Source organism: Crotalus tigris, unplaced genomic scaffold (assembly GCF_016545835.1).
Source record: "Crotalus tigris isolate CLP2741 ecotype Arizona unplaced genomic scaffold, ASM1654583v1 scf7180000017757.759095, whole genome shotgun sequence".
Taxonomy (NCBI): Eukaryota; Metazoa; Chordata; class Lepidosauria; order Squamata; family Viperidae; genus Crotalus; species Crotalus tigris.
This window is the reverse complement of record NW_024096617.1, coordinates 263,328-289,021: the sequence shown is the minus strand read 5'-3', so window position 1 is coordinate 289,021 and position 25,694 is coordinate 263,328. Positions and strand designations below refer to the sequence as shown.

The 25,694-nt window shown below is 38.0% G+C and overlaps 1 protein-coding gene across 3 annotated transcripts in view; it reads right to left on the bottom strand.

Moving 5' to 3' along the window:
- The window catches only part of BLNK (B cell linker), a 124,263-nt gene extending 105,591 nt beyond the window's left edge, over positions 1 to 18,672 (bottom strand). The window contains exons 1-3 of one of the 3 annotated variants that reach the window (XM_039340930.1): positions 18,379 to 18,672; positions 14,104 to 14,187; positions 6,640 to 6,702 (exon numbers count right to left, since the gene is read on the bottom strand). In XM_039340930.1, the coding sequence (XP_039196864.1) occupies positions 6,640 to 6,702; positions 14,104 to 14,178 (138 nt within the window). In that variant the 5' untranslated portion in view covers positions 14,179 to 14,187; positions 18,379 to 18,672. Of the gene's footprint in view, positions 1 to 6,639; positions 6,703 to 14,103; positions 14,188 to 18,378 lie in introns of those variants that run through there. The other 2 variants (XM_039340932.1, XM_039340931.1) reach the window with 2 other exon arrangements.
- Between the last annotated feature and the right edge of the window lie 7,022 nt (positions 18,673 to 25,694).

Sequence of the window (25,694 nt, the reverse complement as noted above, 5' to 3'; positions counted from 1 at the left end):
GCTTTGCTAGTGTGACCTAGTGTGAGAATGAAGGGACAGGAACCTTCCCAAGAGTGAGGGAGGAGATCAAACTTGTTGGCCAGCTATTGTCAAGACCCTAATGGTGCCTTAAAATCATAAAAACAAACTTCTCACAGAACCTGACCAGACAGATTTATTGCAGAAAGTTGGAAATTTAATGTATGTGGATTGGTCCTCCTTTGCCAATGATTACAGGACTTTCTTTGATCCTTTTTCTAGTTGCATCTTGGTTTAATGGGGAAGGTGCAAATTACTTCTTTGATACTACAAAAATATGTCTATCTTTTCGAGGGTTAGAAACCAGCATCCCAACTGTATCAACAATTGACAGCCCAGAAAAAGTAGTATTTCAAGACAGCAAATGTTCATTAATTCAACTTATTGGTCACCTTTGTATCCAAAGAGTCACTTTTCCAAGTCCACTTCAAGCAATGTTCAGAACCAGGCAACCTTGCTAAGGCTGATAGTCTTCGGTTTGAGCTTTCCTAGGTTCTCTTATATTATTATTTTTAATTGGAATGATGGTCGGTGATTAGCAAGATAAAGCGCAGAAGCAGCAACCAAATAAAACAGAGCAATAGACTAGCCATATCAGACCTAAGTAAGTTGAATATGGCTCTCCCCATATTTCTTCTGTATTAAAATTTATATTGCCAAGACCTCTGGTTATATTTCTATTTAGAGCAATATGCATAGCATGTGTGTATATCTATTGTATATCTATATATTTCCATCTCCATCTCCAAATTTGTATCTATATGAAAAACTGCATCGAATGTTGGAAAGATAACTGACGTACATCCTTCCCTTACAATCCCTTAGGTATCTGTCAATTGTATATTTGTGTTTAGATAATCTGGTGACTCCTAGTTATCTTGCATTTCAGTTCTTTTTAACTTCAGAAAATAGAACTAATGGTAAAGGATTGTGGGAGTTCAAAACACCTGCCCATCTGATTGGTTATCCTGGTATATTGGTTGGCATATTACTCAACCAATATCTTTTCTTGAGGGGTCCTTGGTGTTCTCTTAGCTCAGATAGCTTGGTGCAGCCAGCTTGGCATAGTCACCTCTTCCAACTCACTGCCTGCACCTCTTCCAACTCACTGCAGGACAACTCAACATGACCAATTTGCTTCAGGGAAAATTCACTGTGGGCAGCCACGAGGAGAGCCGGGCAGGTGAGGGTAGACAAGCAAGTGAGCTGGTGACTGTGACCTGTGCACCAAGCTGGCAATACTGAGTTGTCCTAGACCCTTCTGAGATTGATTGTTTTCTTGCAGATGTTTCATTATCCAAAGTAGGTAACACAAGGGTCTTCATACTTGACCCTTTTATGACTTGTGGATTTCAACTCCCAGAATTCCTCAGCCAGGCATGCTGGCTGAGGAATTCTGGGAGCTGAAATCCACAAGTCATAAAAGGGCCAAGTTTGAAGACCCCTGAGGTAACATCATCACTACCTTTCTTCCTTGCCCTGATTACAGTTTAGCAGTAGCTTTAGTCACAGAGGATACATGCATATCAGTGACTAACCCTCTTTGTCTGTCAATTAGTAAGTGTTCTATTTTTATTCTTTTGCATTGTGTACTTTAGTGTCTTTAACTAGTTATTATTGAGGAACACAAATATCTTCAGCTATGAAAGAAAGTTCATCCCAGCTTTATAATATGTCTTTTTGTGCTCTGTTCTTTCAAAAGCTTGCTGAAACACTTGTTACTGACTTTGCTTATTAGTTTCCTCTATAACTTTCTTAGAAAAAAAGAATAAAAAAGGAGGGGGGGAAGGGTTTGTGAGAGATGACATTTTTTTGCCTGAAAGCTTTATAAAAAATTCCATAATGGATAATAATGCTTCAAATAATCTGGAAAGCTTTCCAATAAAAGAATAAGACTTAGATGAATGTTAGCCATTCACCAATCATCTCTAACCTTGTATTGAAACAACTTGGAATCAGACAGAATTGCCTTTTTTTTCCAGCAGCAACTGCCCTGTTTAAACTTCATTAATGAGGCCACAGTTGACACTGCTAAATCCAGCAAGCATTACAGTGAAGCTTCCTTCTAGAGTAGAAGTATTATTGATGCTGAATTTTTTTTTTTTAGAAGGAGCATTGAAGGAACAGTTTGACAACTCATATATACCCATTTTATTCTTTACTGGCAGCAAGGCAATAATTAAACATAGGGCTTCTTTATGTTTTGCATTTTCCCCTTTTTATTGCAGAAGACGGGGGGGGGGATCCCTATCCATTTGTTCAATGAATGTTTTAACCCTATTTGCCAACATAAATCAGAAGACAGAAAAAAAGTCATCTTGATTTTTTTCTCTCCTTTGAAACTTAGTTCTAGAAGCTCCCTAAGAATAATTCAGAATTCAATTCTTTCTTTCTTTCTTTCTTTCTTTCTTTCTTTCTTTCTTTCTTTCTTTCTTTCTTTCTTTCTCTCTCTCTCTCTCTCTCTCTCTCTCTCTCTCTCTCTCTCTCTGTCTCTCTCTCTCTGTTTTCTTTCTTTCTGTTTTTTTTCTCTCTTTCTACTCCTTCCCTCTCTTTATTTAAACAGAGGAAAAGAAAGAAAAAAATCAATAAAAATAAGAAAATAGAGCAAAGCAAAAACACAAATAAGTACTTCTCATACATTTATGTATGTATCTAAAGTTTTTGACAAGTTTTTCAATAAAGAATGTAATAAGTCATGGATAATTTATGATCACATATCCTTGAGTTCCATCAGAATAATCTGAATGTTGTGTTATAGTTGAGAATGGATAGTGTCCTGCCAGCTACACATTCCTCCTGATACCCTCTTTCTTTGTTTTCTCTCTTTCCAAAAATCCTTTATTGTAATATTTTACACCTTACTGATAATAATTGGTCTTCATTGCTTTCATGGGTGCCCTAATTTTTTTTCCTGTTCTAAGAGACATTTTTCTTTTCTTTTTTGTGACTTTTTTACCATCACCCCAGCAATGGCCAGAGCTGTATAAGGGTTTCCCCTCATCTCTTCAGTCACCTTGAAATTTCCTTCCCTGATTGAGGAGAGGAAAAAGGGGAAATAGGTCACATAGCAATGTTGCTACTGTAATAAGCAATGGCTAATTTGGGAGCAGTAGCAGGAAAGTGGTGTAGCAGCCACAGTGGCTTCTCTCTCATTCGCTGATTTAGTCGTTGTGTGTTTATGACTTCAGATTCATATCTTGACTACCTGCACATTCCTGAGCTTTCCAAGGGAAGAATGGCCTACTCAAGGTTCACAAAGAAACTATTAGTTAAAAATGAAAATGGTCTCAGCTTTAACAAGTTAAGAGATAATTTGCTACTAAAGTGAAAGGAATCCAGCTCCTGAGATTTCTTCAAACTTAGCCCATTCCCTTTCAATAAATCTTGCTAAAGAAAACTCTGAAAAATCTTTGAAGTTGGCTATCATGAACTTGATCTCCTTATTTCCTTCTTTAAAAATTAATCCCCTAGTATAGGGCAATTGTTCCTGCAGACCCCAATGCATCTAACTTTACTGCCTTCACTAAATCCTGGTTTTGTTTCAGTCCCACACTTGGCGAGTAAGCTCATTACAGAATTTTGAAAACAACTCTGTTTCGGCATCTTGATTCTTGTTGCCTTTGGGAATCATTTTAGATTCACATAAGATCATTCTCTAGTTTTTTTCCCCCTATTCAAAAAGAGAGTAAGCTTGACAGCCTGTCAAATTAGCTCCAGGCTGCAAATAAGAAAGATCGGGTTGTTGTGCAAAACTTTCTCGGAACTGATTTTAAGTGATGCTTTAATAAATGGGGGTGGAAAATAAGACTCATCTTAAAACTACTAGAAGGAAAATAAAAAAAATAATCTAAATGAGCCTCCTCCCATTAGGGTCAGCATTATGAATGCATAGAGTGATGTAAATCAGATCCATTTTATGTTCTACTTCAAATGGCACATTTCTGCTTCAGCAGATAGAATGCTTAATAAAAGAACCCCCGCTAGAGATAAATTTGCTTGTCTGTTCAGGAATACAGGGTAGATTCTTGCACGGTTATATGGACATTCTCTGTCTATGAGGAAAGAGAAACAGTCTGCAAATAGCAGAGTTTTGGGAGCTTTTGCTGTGAAAATTAAGAAGCCAACAGTTTCCACTGGCTTTCCAAAGCAGTCAGGATTTGTTTTGGTGGTGGTAAAAGGAAGGAGAAATAAAAATATTAACTAAATTTTGTTGCCAAATCCCAGCCATGGATCTGCTGGGAGCAAGATAATAATAATAATAAAAATCCAAATATATTCACCATTTTTTCAATCACATAACCAAGAGCATCTGCAAGGAAAGACCAAGAAGTCAGGAGAGCAGCTGCCACCACACAATTGAAGCTCTGCCTCTTTTCATCTCTATCATATATTTGAAGCATGCAAAAAGAAAAAAGAAAAAAGAAAAAAAAAGAAAAAAAAGGGGGGGGCTTCCATCATACCGTGATGGCTGCCATCTTGACTTTTTTGACTCCCCTTTCTAGATTCCCGTTAGCAGAAAGTAAACCAGATAAAAGTAACAGTATGTGAAAAACTCAGTAATAAAACCACATTAATTCATGAAATGTAGGAGAAGAAGTGGGGGGGGGCAGAGTTAAAAGAGGGATCAGCCTAGAATCCCTATGTAGCCACAATCTGACCACATCTGCCCCCTTCCTTGAACAATGTTGACCTTTATTTAATTCCTGAACTGTTACTTGAGAATATTCCTGTGCATAATCATGAGTAGCAATAAATCAGTTTAATCAGTTTAATTGGCCCCTCATGTGGGTGAACCTGGTCTTTCGCACCTGATATTAAAGCAATAATCTTAGAAGTCCCAAAAATAAATCTTCTATTGATTTTATTTCACAGCTTTCCAGTTCTAGACATGTTAGATGATATATTAGATATCTTTCCTCTTGTGATTGTTTGTCCCATTCACACATAATGTTTAGGAAAATTTAAAGCATGATTTTTAAACAAGCCATAAATTACACATAATACTTAGTGTGCGCATTTACTTATCATGCAATTTTTTTTACCTACATTTGTATACTGCTTAGTCCTATGAAATTGAACATAAGACACTTAGTGACAAAGTTGTGTAAACAGCCCTTTCTCTTATTAACTCTCTTGGGTACAACTTTTTTCTTTCAAGTGGACATATCCTGCAGGTAAGCATGATGTAATCTAGGAATATCTGTTTAACTGTTCACACCTGGCATCAAATCACAGTTTAAACACATCTATAAAATCAAACCACCGTACTATGATTTGGTGTGATAAACGAGGTTGTTGGTCTTTCTATGCATAGAGTATAGTTTGTACTCACATTTCATCATCAAAACACAATACACAGTTGCACAATCTCTTAGTCTGCAAAATTGTTTTAAGTCCAGTGTTTGGGACTGCATCTACTGAATGCTTGTGACTGAGGGAGACTCAGGATCAAACGCTATTCAGGGGAGCAGCTGGAATCAAATACTGCTGCCCCTCTTCTTATACGGTGAGCATGGAAGAGTAGTGAAAGGTGAAGAAATAGTTACCATGACAATCTGAGCCTTATTCAGTCTGTAGTAGAGTAGAGAAAGCAGTGCAGTAGAAAGCCAATGAATTAATTATATGTCATGGAATCTAATATATTGATAGTATAGTTACTATGGTGAGGATGTCTCTACTCTGCCATGTCACTGTGGCATCAATAGCTATACCTGGTCCAGTGAAAGTGAGAACATCCTGATGGTAACACATTGGTGTAATACAGTAGTCCTAGACTTATAACAGTTCATTTAGTAACCGTTCAAAGTTACAATGGCACTGAAAAAAGTGACTTATGACCATGTTTCAAACTTATGACTGTTGCAGCATCCCTATGATTACGTGCTTTACATTCGAACGCTTGACAAGTGGTTCACATTTATGATGCTTGCAATGTCCCAGAGTCGTGTGATCCCCTTTTGCAACCTTCTGACAAGCAAAGTCAATGGGGAAATTAGATTCACTTAACAGTTGTGTTACTAACTTAAGAACTGCAGGGATTCATTTAACAAATGTAGCGAGAAAAATCTTAAAATGGGACAAAACCCATTTAACAAATTTCTCACTTAACAACATAAATGTTGGGCTCAATTGTGATTGTAAGTTGAGGACTACCTGTAATCATCAGATACCTAGTCTCTAGCAATAATCTGCTGCTGAAGTTAAGATCAACATAGAGTACATTAATCTAGCCATATGAAAAATTCATATGAGTATGCATAATTATATCAAAGTTGACTCTATCGCCATAAGATTGAAGTTATAGTCAAAGACTTCATAAATCAGTGGCTTCCAAGTGTTGGCTGGTGACTCTCATGGTAACTGCCAGCTGTTCTCACTCCTGGACATGCTGTTGAAAGTTGCATCAGCAATTTCTAGATGACACCTTCCTGGCTTAAGCTTTAAAAAGATACTTGATAGCTTTGGTTTATATTACTCTCCTACAAATATTTTGCCTGTGTCATATTATATTATGAGATGCTATTAGTGCAGAAACATTGCCTATTTTATACATATTTGTACAACTATTGTACATATCCACGATCTAGATTCATTTAAATGGAAACATTTAAAATAACTTACCAAAAATCGAGCTCCATCTATATTTAATTTTTCCACTATTCTGGCGCAGTCATGCATCCCACACTGGAAAAAAAAGAAGAGTGGAAGGTGATACTACATTCTGTACTTTACATTTTTAAACGAAGCATTTGGGACAACAATATTGCCTTCCATGGACATACACAGGGTTGGGGGAACCAACAGATCCAATGATGAAAAATGTGTCATGAAGTTATCCTGTTGATGTTGGTGCAAATTCTAAGTTAGAGCATTTGCCTTGACAATCTGTTCATAGCCTGAACTTTTAGAAATCTCTGTATAATAACTATTCTATCTGTCTATGTGGTTGCTAGGAGTAAAAATAACTTGATGGCACAGAATGAATGAATGAACGAATGAAAGAACCAACCAACCAACCAACCAACCAACCAACCAACCAACCAGCCAACCAGTCTTCTAGACTCAACCCTTTGGATTTGTTTATGCAGCACATTTAGCAATTATTTGCTTAGCCATGGCTTGTGGACTAAATCCAAGTGTACTGGATTCACATATAAGACACCAAATATATCACATTTGGGCTCTGAGATTGCAATGGAAACCAGAATGTCCACACCTGCCTTGGGGCCTGCCAACCTCTACAGTTTGACTTAACAGTTAAAATAAAATAAATCTTTTTTAAAAGGCCAAGAAGCAAGGATGGCATAATGCAAAATAGCAGTTGCAACATCATTTGTACTGAAAGATATAGCCCCTGTTGTTCTTAAATACATATAAAGGCTCCTTGGCTACAGTCAAGTGGTTTTTTTGGAAGTGTCCCATCCTTGTCTAAAAAAAAGTAAGGTGAAAGATGGAGTGAAGGAGGCAGAAGGAAAGAGAGGTAGTAGGCCTAATAGTTTACAATTCTGATAAATGGACTTGTTATGGTAGCCTTTTTTCAACATGCCCATGAGATGTTCTCTACATTCCTGATATGGCTATTGGCCAAAACGATTGGAGACCACTGCCTTAAGGAGGAGTCTACGTCCTTGTCTCATTCAAGCTTCTGGGCAGCTCATCACACCTACAACTATCTCCTGTTCACTTGGGTACGGAAGCTGGACCAATTTCTCCTATGGCACTGCTTCTCAAACCTGGGTAAATTACCATAATTGAGTAAAACAGTTTTCTTTGGCTAACAACCCAAAAATCCATTACCCAATCACAACAGGGGCATTTATCTTGATTTTAAACTGTTTTAGCTGGGTAAAAAGGACTTTCTGCTGAACAATTTTGGTTAATGAAGGTTAATGAAGTTAACCTATGGACATCCTGCTGCACCCAAAATGCTATGGCTTGCATTGCATGTGTGAAGAGATTAGAGGAGGGTACACCTGCAAAGAGAATATAAATTTAGCACAAGGTTCTTCGTGTGGTGGCAGGGCATTTGAGGATTTATTTCAAATGTTTATAACATATTCATACTTTTTCTACATAACTATTTGGTGCGTGGTTGTCTCCCCTGCAACTGTCCCTCCTGCTTTGCATGTCTAGTTCTTAAAGAGGAAGTTAGGAGCCATGGAAAATTCAGTAGTGCAAACATTCAGCAAATTGGACAAAAGCAAACTTAAAATAAATGTATCAGGACTGTAAAGGTTATTTTCTAAATGGAGACATGCGATGGATTATACAGAAGGAGAAGATAAGCATCTTCTACACATATACACACTCAAGGTTACTCACACATCTGTAAACCTGCAGCTATATTTCAGATTACTTTTACACTCAATATCAAGATAGCAAATGGGGAGTAGAAATTGTACTGACCAGCTAACAAGACAATCTATTGGCTTTATATTTTCTTCCTCTCTTTCACCTATTTAACTCATTCTCTATTTCCTATTACACCACATAGTTAATTGATTTTAATTTAATTTTAATTTATTGAATTTTTATTTATTGAACGAGTCAGGATGTGGCTTTTTAAAAACAAGCTCATACGGATGATTGCGACATTCTTAGAAGAAGAGAAGTTACATTATTGTGGTCAATTTATTAATACTGCATACTTCTGATGCAACTAATTCAGATCAACTTACTGTGGAGTATTAAAAAAATACTAAAGAATATAAAATTATACTACAGAACAAACAAACAGAAGAGAACATTTATCAATATGTTTAGAGGAAGGACTGGCCAGTTAGGGCTCTTGAGTCCTAGGACTATCTGTTGGGATAGGAAAGCTAGCTTGGCTAAATTCCCTTGATGCACTCCTGCAATATATCTTTAATTCTGACCCAGATGTATATGTTTGTTATGGCACATGGAACTAGTTCAGTTCAAGTCTCGGAACAGAAGAAGGGATGGCAAAGGCACTAGGAGGCAGCATATCTATCTTGAAGCAGGGAAACTTTGTTGTATGGTGCAGTCTATCTAATAATGTCTCTATGATTATTTTATTGTTTATTATGTTGGTGTATTTTGATTACATTGGATGAGATTGAAACTTGCAATGAAGAGTCAGAAACCATAAAAACTTACAACATCTAAGCTGGGAAACTGATGCAAGGCCTGATAGAAATTATATCAAGAGGAATCATCATCATCATCATCATCACCATCCAGTCTGAATATCTGGCTGACTGTGCGATGATTAATAATAATAATAATAATAATAATAATAATAATAATAATAATAATAATAATAATAATAATAATAATAAAAGCAATGGATAGGAAGACCAGAAAAATAATGACAATGAATCACGCCCTTCATCCATGCAGTGACATTGACAGACTTTATCTACCAAGGCAAATAGGTGGGCGTGGAATGCTACAAGTACATCAGATGGTTGAAGAAGAAAAAATGGCTTTGGAAGAATATCTGAAGAACAATTTATTTTATTTTATTTATGAGACTTATATACCGCTTTAAGTGCAAGCACTCTCTAAGCGGTGTACACCAGTAAGCAATGTATATATATATTTACATTGCCCCCAACAATCTGGGTCCTCATTTTACCTACCCCGGAAGGATGGAAGGCTGAGTCAACCCTGAGCCGGTGAGATTTGAACCGCTGACCTGCTGAACACAGTCAGCTAAAGTGGCCTGCAGTACTGCACTCTAACTGCTGCGCCACTGAAATTAGTATATCAGGAAGGCTTACTGACTACTGGAGAGACCAAACTGGCCTACAAAAATAGCTGGGAAAGCAGATAATAACCTGGCAATGGCTAAGAGCAGGAAAATTGAAGAAAGAGACCGAGGGACTAATTCTGGCTGCACAAGACCAAGCCTTAAGGACAAATACATATAAAGTCAAAATTGAGAAGACAGCAACAGACAGTAAGTGCCGCCTATGCAAAGAAGCTGAAGAAACAGTGGACAACCTGGTAAGCTGCTGCAAGAAGATTGCACAGACTGACTACAAGCAGCGGCATGACAAAGTAGCAACAATGGTGCATTGGAAGATCTGCAAAAAAATATCATTTGCCTGTAAGCAAAAACTGGTGGGATCATAAAATAGAGAAAGTCATAGAAAATGATAAAATTAAACTGCTCTGTGACTTCAGAATTCAAACAGACAAGCACCTGCAACATAACACCCCAGACTTAACAATTGTCGATAAGAAAGACAAAAAAGTCTGGATAATGGACGTGGCAGTGCCTGGAGATAGCAGAATAGAAGAGAAAGAACTGGAGAAGATAACAAAATACAAGACCTACAAATAGAAATAGAAAGACTGTGGCAAAAGCAAGCAAGGGTAGTACCAATAGTGATAGGCTCCTTGGGTGCAATCCCAAAACAACTGGAGCACCACTTGAACACCATTGGCATTGACAAATTCGCTATTAGTCAATTGCAAAAGGCGGCCTTATTAGGAACTGCTTCCATCCTGCGACGATATCTGTAATACCATCAAACATCCAATCTGCCTATCCCAGGTCCTGGGTAAGGACTCGATAGGTAGACAAAATGCCAAATCCAGTCTGAACATCTGGCTGACTGTGCGATGATTAATAATAATAATAATAATAATAATAATAATAATAATAATAATAATAATAATAATAATACTCTGTTTGGTTGGGTGCCAAACCTATGGCAATGTCATTTTCCCCCCTTTTATATTGACCCTGGTAGCAATGGGATTGCATATATGAAACCACATAGCATACAGATGTTCTTGGTGTTAAGCTAGCCTTTTCACAAAAAAGGCTGCTTCAGGAAAAAGTTGCCTGAAATGATGCAATATGACAACCTACATCCCTATGAACCCTTAAAACAAGACATGAAGAATAGCCCAGGTCTTTTTGATTCATGTGGTCCCCCTATGCCTGCTATCTTGATTTTCTATTTCCTATATGAAAACACTGCTTAATGAAAGATGTATGTAATTTCATTTCTCCTCATTCCTAAAATTTGCGTAAGGCTATTTCTGATAAATTAAAGTTTGGGATCATAAGAATCTTCCTGCAAATATAGGCCACATCTGTTGGGAAAACCTCAAGAATGATGTGCAGAAAGAAAACAAAAAGGCCTGAATTAAAGAAAGAGAAATGGAGAAAAAAGATGAGAGTATAAGTAATATACTGTACTTGTATATTACTCTGTACTTGTGAGGAATATAATACTGGTGTTCACATCTCACTTGCCTGATTAAGTCTGATTGCATCTCTTAAAGAAGCCCAGCACCAAATCCATCTCCTCCCTCCCATTTTCTTAATCTTGATCTATCAATATTATAAAGTATTTATGGAAATCTAGGGTGTGACTGCCCGTAAAAAATGGGCCTGCCACACTTCAAAAAGGAAATTGCAAAACTGATGAGAATGCAGGACAGGAGCCATTTTTTTGGTAAACACAGAAAAACAAGAGGTAAATGCAATTGAGTCATATAAACTTGGTAGGGGAAAAGTAGATCAGGACTTTTCACATTCCAATATTATAATCCTGGATTTTGCAGTGAAGGTAACCAATGAAGATTCTGCACAATCAATCAATCAATCAATGTTCATTTGGATCGTGGTGGGAAACTATGGCCACTCCTGTGGACTTCAACAACTGTGGACAACAACATGGGTGACTCAGGAATTCTGGGAGTTGAAGTCCACAAGTCATAAAGGGGCCATAGTTCCCCACCTCTGATTTAGATTATAATCTATGGAATTCAATGCCACAAATTTTAAGAGTGGTCACAAGGAATTAATGGAGGGTACAGCTATCAATTTTTACTTTCAGTGAAAGCTGTTACTATCTCCTGCATCAAAGGGAGTCTGCATCTCAGAGCTAGTTGCTAGGCAATGAACTGGATTTCATTTATATCCTACTTAAGGGTTTCCCCTTTAGCTTCTGGTTTTCAGTGCTGGGACAGAATAAGATAGACCTTACGTAAGAGAGTGCACAATTTTTCAATTTCAAGCTTTTGGAACTTTTAGGACAATTATTTTGAAGCTGACATTATTGTTTTGAGCTCAAAATGCTTTGAATTCCTGATGTTTTACATATCAGACTTTTGTATGATCCAATTTGATCTTCTGTTCAAATATCATTTGAATTTACTGAGAATTGCTAGTACGGCTGTGAAGCTATTGTTCTAAATAAGTTTCTGCAAAGACAGAGCTCCACATTAGAGCATATTAAAACAGCAATACAGAGAAATATCTGTTGTATAGTGCATGTGAAAATATAACAACATTCCATGGTTATGTGCAATTGGATATCACACTAAAATATTAATTATGCTATTCTTTGACTAACAAGGTTAGTATCTACTGGGAAGTAAATAAAATGATGATGTGTGCGCAAAGATGCCTGTAATTCATGTTTGGAACAGAGAAGTAGATCATACGCTGTATATAGGCTTAGTCATATTTAATAGCTTTGAAATAAAGAAAGCTTAATTTTATTTAGTCATGACTGAATTAGTCCTATTGATTTTAATGCCTTTTCTATTTTGTGATTGGATTCTGTCCAATATAGTTGCAAATGGTTTTGCTACAGGCAGTAAAATAACACGTACCCTATGGACTTTTAATTGCTTGTATATATTTAATTTTACTGATGATGTATGTTTATAAGTTTAGAGACCTCCCCAAACAGGTTCTGGTAGCTGCCTATTAACCTTCAGACAATTTTCAGTAGTGCTTAAATATATGTCTCCTTGTCTATGTATTGATTTGTTTTATTTTTCTCTTGATTTTAATATATCCAATATCACTTTATGTTTTATCATATGATAAAATGTAATATAATTCTGAGGAAACAATGCATTTTCAAGCATGATTACCACTCATTTAATAGCATTTCTCAAAACCTGATAACAAGACTTTATCAAAGATTTATTAATCCAACAGTTAACCTTATGGATTTAATTGAATTTATAAGATGCTCAATTTCAATGCATTCTGATGCTTAGTGTGGAGAACTGAAACTGCTTTGTGTTTAGAGAGACCCCACATTGAAAAGTACATCTGATTTATTCCTTGACCCATCCTGATATTTCAGATGCTTTGAGTTAAGTTTGTCCAGTATTCTTCAGCATTCCTCAGTTCCCAATGACTATGGACATTGGCTCTACTGTCTGGGAATTTTGGAAACTGGAGTCCGAATACATTTGAGGAACGCTTGGCTCAGGAAAGCTGAACTAGTGTTTCCCAAATTACAGCCAGACTTGAATGACAAAGAGGTTTCTAGGATTGTGGGATTATGGGATTAAGGTAGGATAACGTTCAGGATGTCTATGGAGATTCTCAGCCATCCAGGTCATGGTTGTCCCAAAGGTGCTTTTTCAAAAGGCAACTGGACTTTGTTTTTCCTTGAAGGTGTTTTGCTTCTCATCCAAGAAGCTTCTTCAGTTCTGACAAAATGTCTTAACTGAAGAAGCTTCTTGGATGAGAAGCAAAACGTCTTCAAGCAAAAACAAAGTCCCAGTTGCCTTTTGAAAAAGCACCTTTATGACAACTTTCAGGAATTCACAAGAGTCCCTAGAGGTTCCAACTTCTCATACCTATTCAGATCTCTTGTGCCCCTTCCTCATTTCTGTCTTCTATCTCTCCCTCTCAGCCCCCATCCCCCAGAACCAGCACTGTCATCTTTCTTGCTCTCTTTCTTAATTTTGGTAAGTTTAACTCTGGGGCAGACAGGACCTTTCTTGAATGAACAGAAAGAAACACTTAGCTGAATCAATTCTAACTAACTGAATCCATGATCCCTTCATTTCAGTGGGTTTCTACTAGACACAATTAAATCTGGATACAATATATACCCTTAGGCCTGGTAGTGAATTCTTGGAAGATGCCCAACTTTTCAAGTCTAATAAATAAATTATAAATTTATTAAGAGATTAGTACAAAAAAAATGCTGCTGGCATTTTCTGCTCTCAGTTGCGTCTAAAAGCTTGCCTCTTACTCCTTCTTGGAGTAAAACCAGAAGTAGAAATAAAGAAACAAACTGGATCTACTCTGGACCATTAGTCAGCTAGAATCTTAGAACAGCTCAGTACCTGTCTTAGAAGATCAGCCACCAGCAGAGAGGTCCAGGTCTCAAATTCTTCTCGCAAGGGCAGCTTCGTAGTCATGCTGAGCCCCTGCCAGGAAGAATTGAGATGCTTCTGGTAATGCTAGAACTTATCGGTTCACTAAACATAAATGACTGAATTCTGGAAGTCATTAGAGGAAGTTCCTCTGCAATTTCTCCCTCCTCCCTGTGTCATCATTGCTTAAAGTCATACTGCTCCTTAAAGTGACTCGGGGACAATCAGCATGTCATGTCAAAATTTTGAATGAGATGAACTGACTGTCATTACATTTACACACTGAGATGAATGTTCATTTCCTTAGAACAGCCTGCTGAACAGACAAAGTTCTTACTATTAATCTGAAATTTAAAATAGTTTGAGGAATATCTCTAATCAACAGTTTACCAAGTTTTTTTCCCCAGTAATGTAAGACTGGGCAGCTATTTGATGCCAAGAGTCACATTGTGCAATGTATGAAGATCGGCATACACACCAATGCTGATTGGTACCAAAGGGGAAAGTCAGCAAAGGTACAGATTAAAAAAAACAATGAAATAAAGAAAAAGTAAAATGCTTTCCATCTCCTCCAATCAATTATGATAATCTTCTAAATCTAATAGAAAGAATATATGTAGCTCAGGGTCCATCTATGGAGTCTACAGTCTTTCAAATATACCTCCTTATTATTCATGTCTTAATACCATTTTTAATTTAATTGATGTATTGTTTTGCTTGCTTTAACATATTTCAGCTATATTAATTATTATATCATTCCTTAATAAGCTTGCGCAAAATGTTCTGGCCTTCAAATGTTCTGAGCTCAGAATAGCTGTTTTGAATATTCAGAGCTCTCTCCAAGTTCCAGAGTTTGATGCCAAAAATGGTCTTTTGTTACATATTCTTTTGAGTCTTCCAGCATCCTGCAAATTGGGGTTTTGCTTTTTTTTCAATCCTTCAAGCCACAGAGACTGCATTAGCCAAAAAAACAGCAGGCATGCATTCAGTCTCGGTTGCCATGTGCTGATGCTAATTGAAGGGACAAGGAGAGATGCAGAACTACAGAGTCAATTCAGCATGTCTTCAGTGCTGAGAATAATTCTGGATTGCTGCCTTTCAAAATAAAACACAAGTTAGAGATCATAGAAGGACCGAGAGAGCGAACTTTAGGGTCAAGCCAACAGTTGCCTAATTGGGTGGCCTCCTCTGCCATCCCACTCTGTAGAGTTAGTACTGTAAAATAATATGTTTTAAACCAGCTACTTAAGCATTGTGGGGTCTACAGATCAAGAGTTCAGATGTAACACTATGAGATTTTAGTGTGTCGTATTTGGTTTTTTTGAGCAGATTGCCAAATGCAAAAATGTGCCTGATATATAAACAATAGTTGCTTACCGTAGAGAACCAGTATACATTGTGATTAAGGTGATTAAGGATTAGGATTGGGAAGGTAGGATGATGTTCACATTGAACCAGAGAAGCTCAGAAGTGAATTTGGACAAGTCACTGTCTCCCAGCCCAATCCATCTCACTGTGGGGAAGTGAATACTATGTACACCAAGTTGACTCAGAATATAAATGAATGATCAGGTGCAAAATGATGTTGCTTTTGTTCCTTGGGCTTTGAAACAGGTTGCCAAATGCAAACATTTGCATTATACCTATATGTTAGCAAATCCTCTTAATATGCCGTTGATTATATTTTTTTGAACTGCATAAAAGGATGCCAAAGAATAACCTGCACCAGCTTCCTCTTGTGGCCAACTCACACACTGGAAAAAAATGGGCTTATGCTAATTGTTGAGAGCTGCTTTCTTTGCTGCTTGGTTATCAAAGGTAAAGATATGTACTGTGCATGTGCATTCAAACGAAGCCAACTAAGTTATTTCTGTTGCTTTAATGTTTTACATGGGCTGTATTGAAATGAGTCAATTACTGTTGCTTCTTTGCTTGGATCAGTTCTGTACTTATTTGTTCAGGCAGGCTGCAAAAATCTTACTTTTGATGGATCACCATCAAGTTCTTTCTCTTCTCCTAAGCGATTGCCGTGCTGATTTTTTTTTGTACAGAAGAAGATTATATGCTATTTGTATACAGCATCTTATCTTATTTATATGTGGGACTTGTTATACTGAAGTACCAATATTCGTTGAGAACTTTTATGAGTATCAAAGAGTTAAGAGACACTTAAAGTACCTCATATTATGATTCCCAACATTTGTGTAGAATTCTAGATGTTTACACTCAGTGATTTCTGTATGAAAATGAAACTTTTCTCCAGGTTTCATACCCTGGGAGATATAAGCCCATAATAATGGGATCTTTTTAGTTGTGTTCTTGGAGTTTGAAGATAAACTGACATTCTTCTGTGATTAAGTCTGGTCTCTGTTTTGTATGCCAAACAATGCACATCATCTCTAGCACATTGCATCTCACTCCTGTGCACTGGTTATCAGTACTTAGCAATATCATATCGCCCCACATTAGAAGACAACAAGCTTTCATTCGGCTATAGTCAAGGATGCTGAAGAACAAGGCCCTCCCTGTTCACCAGAATAATGCACAGCCATTCACAAGATTGAAATCCCATAGGCCAGTATGGTATTCATTTAACATCTACCCATGCCTGGAGATTGTTATAGAAATGGCTAGTTCATACTATTATGTAAAAGTAAAACGCTGAAGTTTGATGTTATTATCTTATTCTACTGTACCAAAGGGACTTGGAAGTCAATGCCATTTCTTTCTTTCCCTTCCTTTTCTTACATTTTTCCCTTCCCTTTTCCCCTTTTCGTGCTATTTTCTTTTGTATTTTTGTATCTTATAGTATCAATGCATAAATAAACTTAAAAGATTAAAAAGAAAAAAGAATGCCTGGAGAGAGGAATGGTCCAAGATATCTTCCTATGGCCTGACTGTTAGAGATCCCTCTGCCACACGGTTTTAACTTGCCTCGCTTTGTCTGGAGCGAAATGGAACACAATTATGTTTGATACTGGAAGAAGTGCCTCTTCCTTATATCAGTGGGAATGGAAAGATTCCCCTTGTTTTGATTGTGCTGCTGATATGCAAACTATTAAACATATTGTGCAAGATTGCCCATGATGTGCATTCTCTGGTTCCTTAGAAAATCTGCATGAAGCAATGTCCCTAGGCAATTGCCTGGATAGCTGAACTGGACATCTAGTTATGAGACCACTGCCGTAGAAGTTTTATATAATTATGTGGATTGTGTGTATATGCTTACTTTTGTCATGTTCTTATCATATGCTAAATAAATGTCATCTGTTTTTACATACAGCTGGCCCTTGTTTAATGACCAGATGTCAGCAATCATTCAAGTTTATGATGGCATTGAATAAGCAATAGTTATAATGTCCTTTAATGTATAGCCTTCACTGCATCCCATGATCATACGAGTGTGACCTATGAGTTCCAACAAGCAAAGTCAATGGGGAAGCCAGCAAGAAGTCACAAATCACAGTCACTTGAGTACTTTGCTTACGAATGGCAACCAGGATTGCCAGGACTGCCATTGTTAAATGGTGTGGTCACACAATTTTTTGACTTATGACCATGTCACTTAACAATGCAGTTTCTGGTCCCAGTTAGCACAGTTAACTTAGAATTAGTTGTATTATAATAGCTAGATAAACATAGAACCAGTTTGGTGTAGTGTTACAGGTTCTAGGCTAGAAATTGGAGCCTGCGAGTTCTAGTCCTGCATTGGGCACAAAGCCAGCTAGGTGCCCTTGGGCCAGTCATACACTCTTGGCCCTGGGAAGCAGGCAAAGGCAAACCACTTCTGAAAAACCTTTCCAAGAAAACTGCAGACCCAAAGGAGTGTATACACAAACACACATACACACTTCACAAATGTTCAGCCACAAACAAGCAAATCCCATTCTGATATAGCATATCAGCTATATCAGTGCACAAATGCAATCTAAGCTTTAGAAAGTCATTGATATTTCTTTCTGGTTTTAGTTAATGCAATTAAAGTTAGTTAATGCAAAAAGAAAAAGATGCAATCCCTTTTTCACTTTGTCAAATAATGGGAGTATATCTTTACTGTTACTGTTGTCATCATCAGATTTGCTTACCATCCGCTGGGTTAAAAGGCGCATTAATATGTTGTGAATAAACAAATAAACAAAACAAGCACTCCCAACTTTTAAAAGCTATTTGTTGTATCATGCCTATGCAAACACACAATTAGGACCTTTGGGAAAGCATGTTTGAAGAGGAGAAGGCAGAACTGACCTTAGAATTATATGTTTTGAAGCCAGCAGACAATGTAGGTCTTAATTTAGAATCAAAAATAGGCAGTGGAGCAATTCAGTGGGAGAAAGGGGAGAAACCCCCAAAGCTGAAGGATGATAAGATGGTATCCCCATCCTGAGGGTCTTGCATCTTTCAGTGCTACAAAACTCTTTTCACTTTAAAAAAAGAAACAAATGCATCCCATTGAAAGTAAAGAAGAAAGAAGATTCAGTGGAAACCTCACCATTCCAAAATAAAGCCATAGCAATTATCCGAAACATTTTGACAAAGGTCAGCTTGCTGGGTCTGGGAACCCTGAGTCACTGTGACACAACGAATGTAAAATTTTCCATAAAGATTGAAGAGTGAGGATATTCCATTCCACATCCTGCTTCTCTTCTTCCTGTTTAACTCCCCTCCCCCCGCCGTTGCTAATTTATTTTTAAGAACTAAAATGGAATGGAATTACATCAAAGTCTGCTTTTTATCTACCAGTTTGCAGTTTCTGTATTCAAAGTGAGTGAGGCAGGCCAAGTACTGAAAACCAACTATTTTAAACTCTTTTTCCACTTACAGGAAGCAAATTCCTTATTCTTGTTTACATGGCTTGACTACTTTGGTCATTAAAGCAATGTCTTACTGTACCCATTAAAGCAGCACTTAATTGGAAATTATACTGCTTCTTGCTAAATTGTAACCAAGTTGCTCCCGTGGCTATTTAACATATGAAATATACAGCAGCCTTTAAAATCAATATTGACATTACGCTAGTGGCAACTATGATGAACACACTGTTTTTATATTCCTATATCCAACATACATGAATTTCATTAAGGTATTCCAAAGCAAAACAATCACATAAGGATGCACAGTATTAAAGAGCAATTCACCACATACAAATAGCTGTGATCCTGTTTTCAAATGCTTAAAATCCCATGGATTTTGTTATCATGGTTATTCTTCTGAAAGCTACTCCTTCTATATATGGTTAGAGAATGACTGATGAGTAAACAGGAGGAGGAGGAGGAGGAAGAGAAGGAGGAGGAGGAGGAGGAGGAGGCGGAGGAGGCGGAGGAGGAGGAGAAGGAGGCTTACAATTCTCAACTGTAAGAGAAGAGGTGGCGCAGCAGTTAGAGTGCAGTACTGCAGGCCATTTTAGCTGACTGTGTTCAGCAGGTCAGCGGTTCAAATCTCACCGGCTCAAGGTTGACTCAGCCTTCCATCCTTCCGGGGTAGGTAAAATGAGGACCCAGATTGTTGGGGGCAATGTAAATATATATATACATTGCTTACTGGTGTACACCGCTTAGAGAGTGCTTGCACTTAAAGCGGTATATAAGTCTCATAAATAAATAAATAAATGCATTCAGATTGTACAGAATTCTCTGACAAAACCCCTGGAAGAGTTGTTAACCATTTTCTCTGTACTCCAGTAGAGCTAAATATTTTGTTTTAAAGTCCAATTTCCCATTCTGTAATAATAATTAATTAGGGAAATTTGCTTAACTTTATTTATTGTGCATACTTTATTTTGACCTGCAGAAATAAGCACTTGATTTTATTCAGAATTAAAGGGAACATTACAGTAGATGAGGAAGTAAAATAGGATGTCACAAAGAAAAATCTGCTATTGCCCTCCAACACAGGATGGGCAAAATCTGGCCTGTTATATAGTATATTGCTTTCCAATTTCCTTCTTCCCTAGCCATTTTTGAGGAACACTGCAGTCCTTTCCTGCTTTGGACTCAGAAAAACATTGGATGGACAGTATGTATTAATATAGTGATGAATCACAAGGCTACATGGCAATCACAGGGCTAGTTAAGAGATTACAGCACTGTAGTTTTTGCCAAGTTTGCACATGATGATTCTGTAAATGTGGTTGCTTGACAGTGCGAATGAGGTAAAAGATGATATTGACTGAGATCCACTGGAGATGATGGATATTCCAGAGAAGGATGTGCTTACACCAGTAATAACTTGGTGAAGCTGGTGGGCTTTGCACAGGATGGCAATTGAAGGGCAATTGATCTGGATATTAGAAAAGATAAAGCCTATGTCATTGAAAAAAGAAAGATTGGCCGCAGTCATTTTTAATACGATTGTGATTCTGCAAGTGATGAAGTGTTAAAGTCCTTTCTTGTAAGTTGGAGCTAGATATTTGGTTTATTACTTCCTGCCATTCAAGGTCTGGTTAAAGCCCTATGTGCAATGGAGCCAGGTTACTTAAGGGACTGGTGTGTGCGGGGGGGGGGGCATGTTCTTTGTCCTCTTGATCAACCAATGATGCCTGGTGGAGTCTTGGAACCAAACTTCCTGTGTTAACAGCTTTCCTTTGGAGATCTGGATAGCCCTGATCCTGTTGGCTTCAGGAAAACAGCAGAGGTCTAACTTCCCCCCAGGCAATGGGACCAGAATGTTGATAGAGCTTGCACAAGGTGGTTGATAGATGAAGGTGAGTTTTATCAGAGCCTCAATGTTATTTATTGTCTTTTTTTTATCGTATTGTGTTTTTATTTTGTTCAGTGCCCAGTGCCTCTTTTGGTAGTTGGGTCTACATTTGCATATAAATTTGTAAATAAATAAACAAATAAAGTCAATGTGTGAATGGTTATATAGACCAGCAGAGATCTGACCAAAGCCCCCAATACAGGTAGCCATTCCGGTCGTTAAGTTAGTAACATGGTTTTTAAGTGAATCTGGCTTCCCTCATTGACTTTGCTTGTCAGAAGGTTGCAAAAGGGGATCACGTGACCCGGGACCTTGCAACTGTCATAAATATGAACCAGTTGCCAAGCATCTGAATTTTGATCACATGACCGTGGAGATGCTGCAACAGTTGTAAGTGTGAAAAATGGTCGTAAGTCCCCATTTTCAGTGCCCTTGTAACTTTGAATGGTCACTAAATGAATGGTTGAAGGTCGAGGACTACATGTAAATGCTAAGCCATTTTTGAGAATGGCAAACCTTACCTTGTCCTCTTATCTTCCTTCTGAGCCCTTCCTTATGGACTATGTGGGGTCTTTATAGGATTATGGCTTGTGTGTACGGCCTTCACACGTTTGAACTCAGTGGGGCATGTGATTATTCCCTTGCAGCGAAAGAGACACCATGCCTCATATCAGTCCTTCTGTAGACAAAACTGCTGCATATACCTGTGTGATAGACTCAGCATGATAATACTTATGCAGTATGATGTTACCCCATGCACCTTATGCCCAGTGGTGGGATTCAAATATGTGAACAACCAGTTCTCTGTGTGGATGCTGCTTCCGGAAGTCCATTCTGGGCCTGGGCAACAAAAAATTAGCTACTGGTTCTGCTGTATTCAGCCAGTGGTGCAAACTGGCTGAATCCCACCACTGCTTATGTCCTTATAGCCTTATGTCTGAACTCCAACACAAGTACCTAATCTGCAGCTTTTGTATCACAACAGTATCTCCTACCTTTCATCTTACCCCCCTTGTGGATGTGTAAAGACAGCTGAACCTGCCTTGTTTTAACCAAAGTTTTTCAAGTTTCTCCTTCCTTTTCTCTTTGCATCCTTTGGGCCATATTGATTGGATGATAGGATCTGCCTTTCCACTGTGCAAGCCTTGGCTGATATACTCAGAATTAAGCCCCAAAGGTCTCCATAGACCTTAAGTAGGATGACCCCCCCAAAAAGGAGAATGATCATCAGGCTCTTGTTATCCACGTGTATCAAGCATTCTCTTTCATCTCTCATAACAACTGACGATGAAATGCTCGGTTGCCATTTCTTTTGTGTACACTTCACTATGCTTTTCAGTTTAATTGGGCAATTTCTTTGAATTATGTTTGTTCTTCGGCTGCCAAGCCGATTGTCAGCAATATTGAACTGCTGTTGTGTCTTGGGCTTTTTAGTTTCTTTGTGCATTCAGCTTATGGCAATTTTTGATATCAAACTCCATTCAAAATACACTTGCAAAAATCATTGATAAAAGAGGGGGAAAAAGATACATGGAAAGAACAGGACCATGCTGAATGTCTTCAGGTGAATATTCTTGAAAAGTGAACATTACGATTTCAAGGCTGTTTTTAAGAATAGATTCGTCATCTTGTTTTCCCCTTATCTCTCTTCCCTGGATCTCAGCTGATTAGAACCTCAGAGAAGGATCAGAAGATTATAGATCTACTTTCTCTACTTCGGTGCTTTCAAAGAGGCTTGCCATACACCAGGTCCTTGTTTGTACAGGTGGTCCTTGTTTAACAACCATTTGTTCAGCGACAGTTTAAACTTATGGTAGTGCCAAATGAGTGGTAGTTATGACTGGGACTCTTACTTATGGCCATCATGGTGTCTTCACAGTCATGTTATTGTAATCTGAGACCTTTCCTTCTGGCTTCCCATAAGCAAAGTCATTTGGGAAGCTGGCAGGAAATCAGAAATTGTGGTCACATGAGATTCTCACTTAACAACCTCACTTAACAAAATTAAGACTTGTTTAATGATAGCAGCTAGGACTGCCAGAACTATTGTTGTTAAATGGCACAGTCACATTTTAACTTACAACCATGGGGCTTAACAATGGAGTTTCCAGTCCCAATTAGTATCACTAAATAAGAAGTACCTGTAACATGAAGCCAACATGCCATAAACCCAAGCCTCATTTCACTCTGATTGCTCACATTTGCAAAGGCATTGCGCTATTTAGGGAAAGGCAAGATAAGACGAGATAAGACAGACCTCTTAAATCTTCTCAAATCTTTTTCTCATTGCTTTATAGGGAGGTCTGATGTGCTCAAGCTATTTGTTTGCAACTAACCCATTTCCCAAATGCAGGAGCAGAAACAGAGATCTGAGGCAAAAAAGGAAACAAAAGCTGTTTCAGCTGTGACCGGCAGCTGTGATTTTTGTTATTTTATAGCAAACCGCCTATTCTTTTCAGGTGATGTTATCTCAGCATTGGAAGAGGTTATTTGTTAGTTCAGAGTGTTGTGTCAGAATACCATTCCAGACAAGTGGTTATCCAGTCTCTTCTTAAAAGCCCCCAGTGATGGAATACCCACAACATCTGAAAGCAAGCCTGGTTATTTTTTCTCACTATTAGGAAGTTTCTCCTTAGTTCCAGGTTGCTTCTTTCCTTGACTGATTTTCATCCATTGTTTCTTGTCTTACCTTCTGGTACTTTGGAAAATAGGCTGACCCCTTCTTCTTTGTGGCAGCCTCTCAAGTATTGGAACATTGCTATAGTGTCACCCCTAGTCCTTCTTTTCACTAGACTAGATATACGTTTGTCTGAAATGGTATAGGGTTTCCTGCCTAAGCAGGGGATTAGACTAAAAGACCTCCAAGGTCCCTTCCAAGTCTTCTCTTCTCTTCTCTTCTCTTCTCTTCTCTTCTCTTCTCTTCTCTTCTCTTCTCTTCTCTTCTCTTCTCTTCTCTTCTACTCTACTCTACTCTACTCTACTCTACTCTACTCTACTCTACTCTACTCTACTCTACTCTACTCTACTCTACTCTATTCCTGCAACCGTTCTTCAGCCCCCCCAATCACCTTTGTTGCTCTTTTCTGCACCCTTTCCAGAATCTCAACCTCTTATTCTATTCTATTCTATTCTATTCTATTCTATTCTATTCTATTCTATTCTATTCTATTCTATTCTATTCTATTCCTGCAACCATTCTTCAGCCCCCCCCATCACCTTTGTTGCTCTTTTCTGTACTCTTTTCAGAATCTCAACATCTTTTTTATAATATGGTGACCAAAACTGGATGCAGCATTCCAAGTGTGCAGACAACCACTACCCTGAGCAATGTTGGAGAAGCTGTCTAGAGCAGTGGTTCTCAACCTGTGGGTCGGGACCCCATTTGGGGTCAAATGACCATTTCACGGAGGTCGCCAAACAATGCAGTCCGCCATTTTTTCCCCCTTTTCCTTAGCTGTGCTACTCCCTTTTATTCTATTGGCTTTTGAAAGCCAATAGAATAGACTCTCTTGAATAGAGTCTAATTCTATTGGCTTTCAAAAGCCAATAGGAATTATCCAGGCTGTCTCTGCCCTGCTGAGCCTGCCAAAAGTCCCATTCTGCAAACGGTGCTGCACCGACTTACGACCGGTTGAGTAGTCCTTGACTTACGACCGGTTGGGGGTCGCGGCATTAAAAAGGTTGAGAACCACTGGTCTAGAACCTGAAGTGGTGTCAGGAGGATGTCATGCTTGGGATAGTTGAAATGAGATCTCATGGGATATACAAGTAGTCCTCAGCTTATGACCACAATTGGGATCAGAATTTTGATCAGAAGTCATTGCAGTTATAAGTTGAGGCACTATGTGACTGGACTCGATATGACGACTGTTTTTATAGTGGTCATTAAGTGAGTCACCATGGTTGTTAACTAAACTCGGTCACTAAATAAATGACTTATGCAATGGGTATTTCTTGCCCATCTTTTGCTGCGATTGTTTGTAAATGTGAGTCAGTTGCCAAACCGCTGAAATGTGATCATGTCATCACAGCCATGCTAGGGCAGTCATAATTTGGAAGGCAGGTTGTAAGTAATTGTTTTCAAATCTGTTGTAAGTTTGATTGGTCACTAAGTGACCAATCATAAATTGAAGACTACCTGCATCTTGGAACAATCTCAAGGTGCTTCTCGCTAAATCTTTGGCAGTCTTCCTCCAGAACTGCTATTAAACAATATGTGCCTTGGTTGCTAAACTAAGATTTTAAAACCAGGGAATGGGAATTAACTCAGCTCTGAGTGCTGAGCAGGTGCTCTGTGTGCTTTCTCATCCTTGAGCAACTCATTTTCAGAAAGCCGAATCTAGAGAAGGTTGGAAATAATACTTTAATCCTTACCAAGCTTGTTATAAGTGGTAGACGTTTCATATGATTTACTCCCTTATATTGATCAATAGTTCCAAGGATTTGCTGCTGTATTTCCTCCCTGACAAGCCCAATTTTTATATTAGGTTGTGTTTTATATAACAATTCATAACCTTGCTAATAAACAAATAACTGGCCAGACAATTTTAGGAAAAATCAATATGGAAGGATTTTCTTGGTTTTGTTTTATGCAGCCCAATAATGTGGAAGTGTAAATTCAATATTTATTTATTTTTATCTCTTAAAGCTGTTGTTCATGATCTTAATGGCTTGGAGGAATTTTCATTTTAGAACAATTGCATCTTACTGTATCTAATTATCAGCCTTACCATAACCTCAGTATAGAAAGAAGAGAAAACTTCTTTTCGCCTATCTATTCCTCCTCTTCTCCCTAAAATCTAGATTATTATTATTATTTTTTTTTGCCAGATAGGATTTCAGTAACAGTAGGTTTTTTCAGCAAG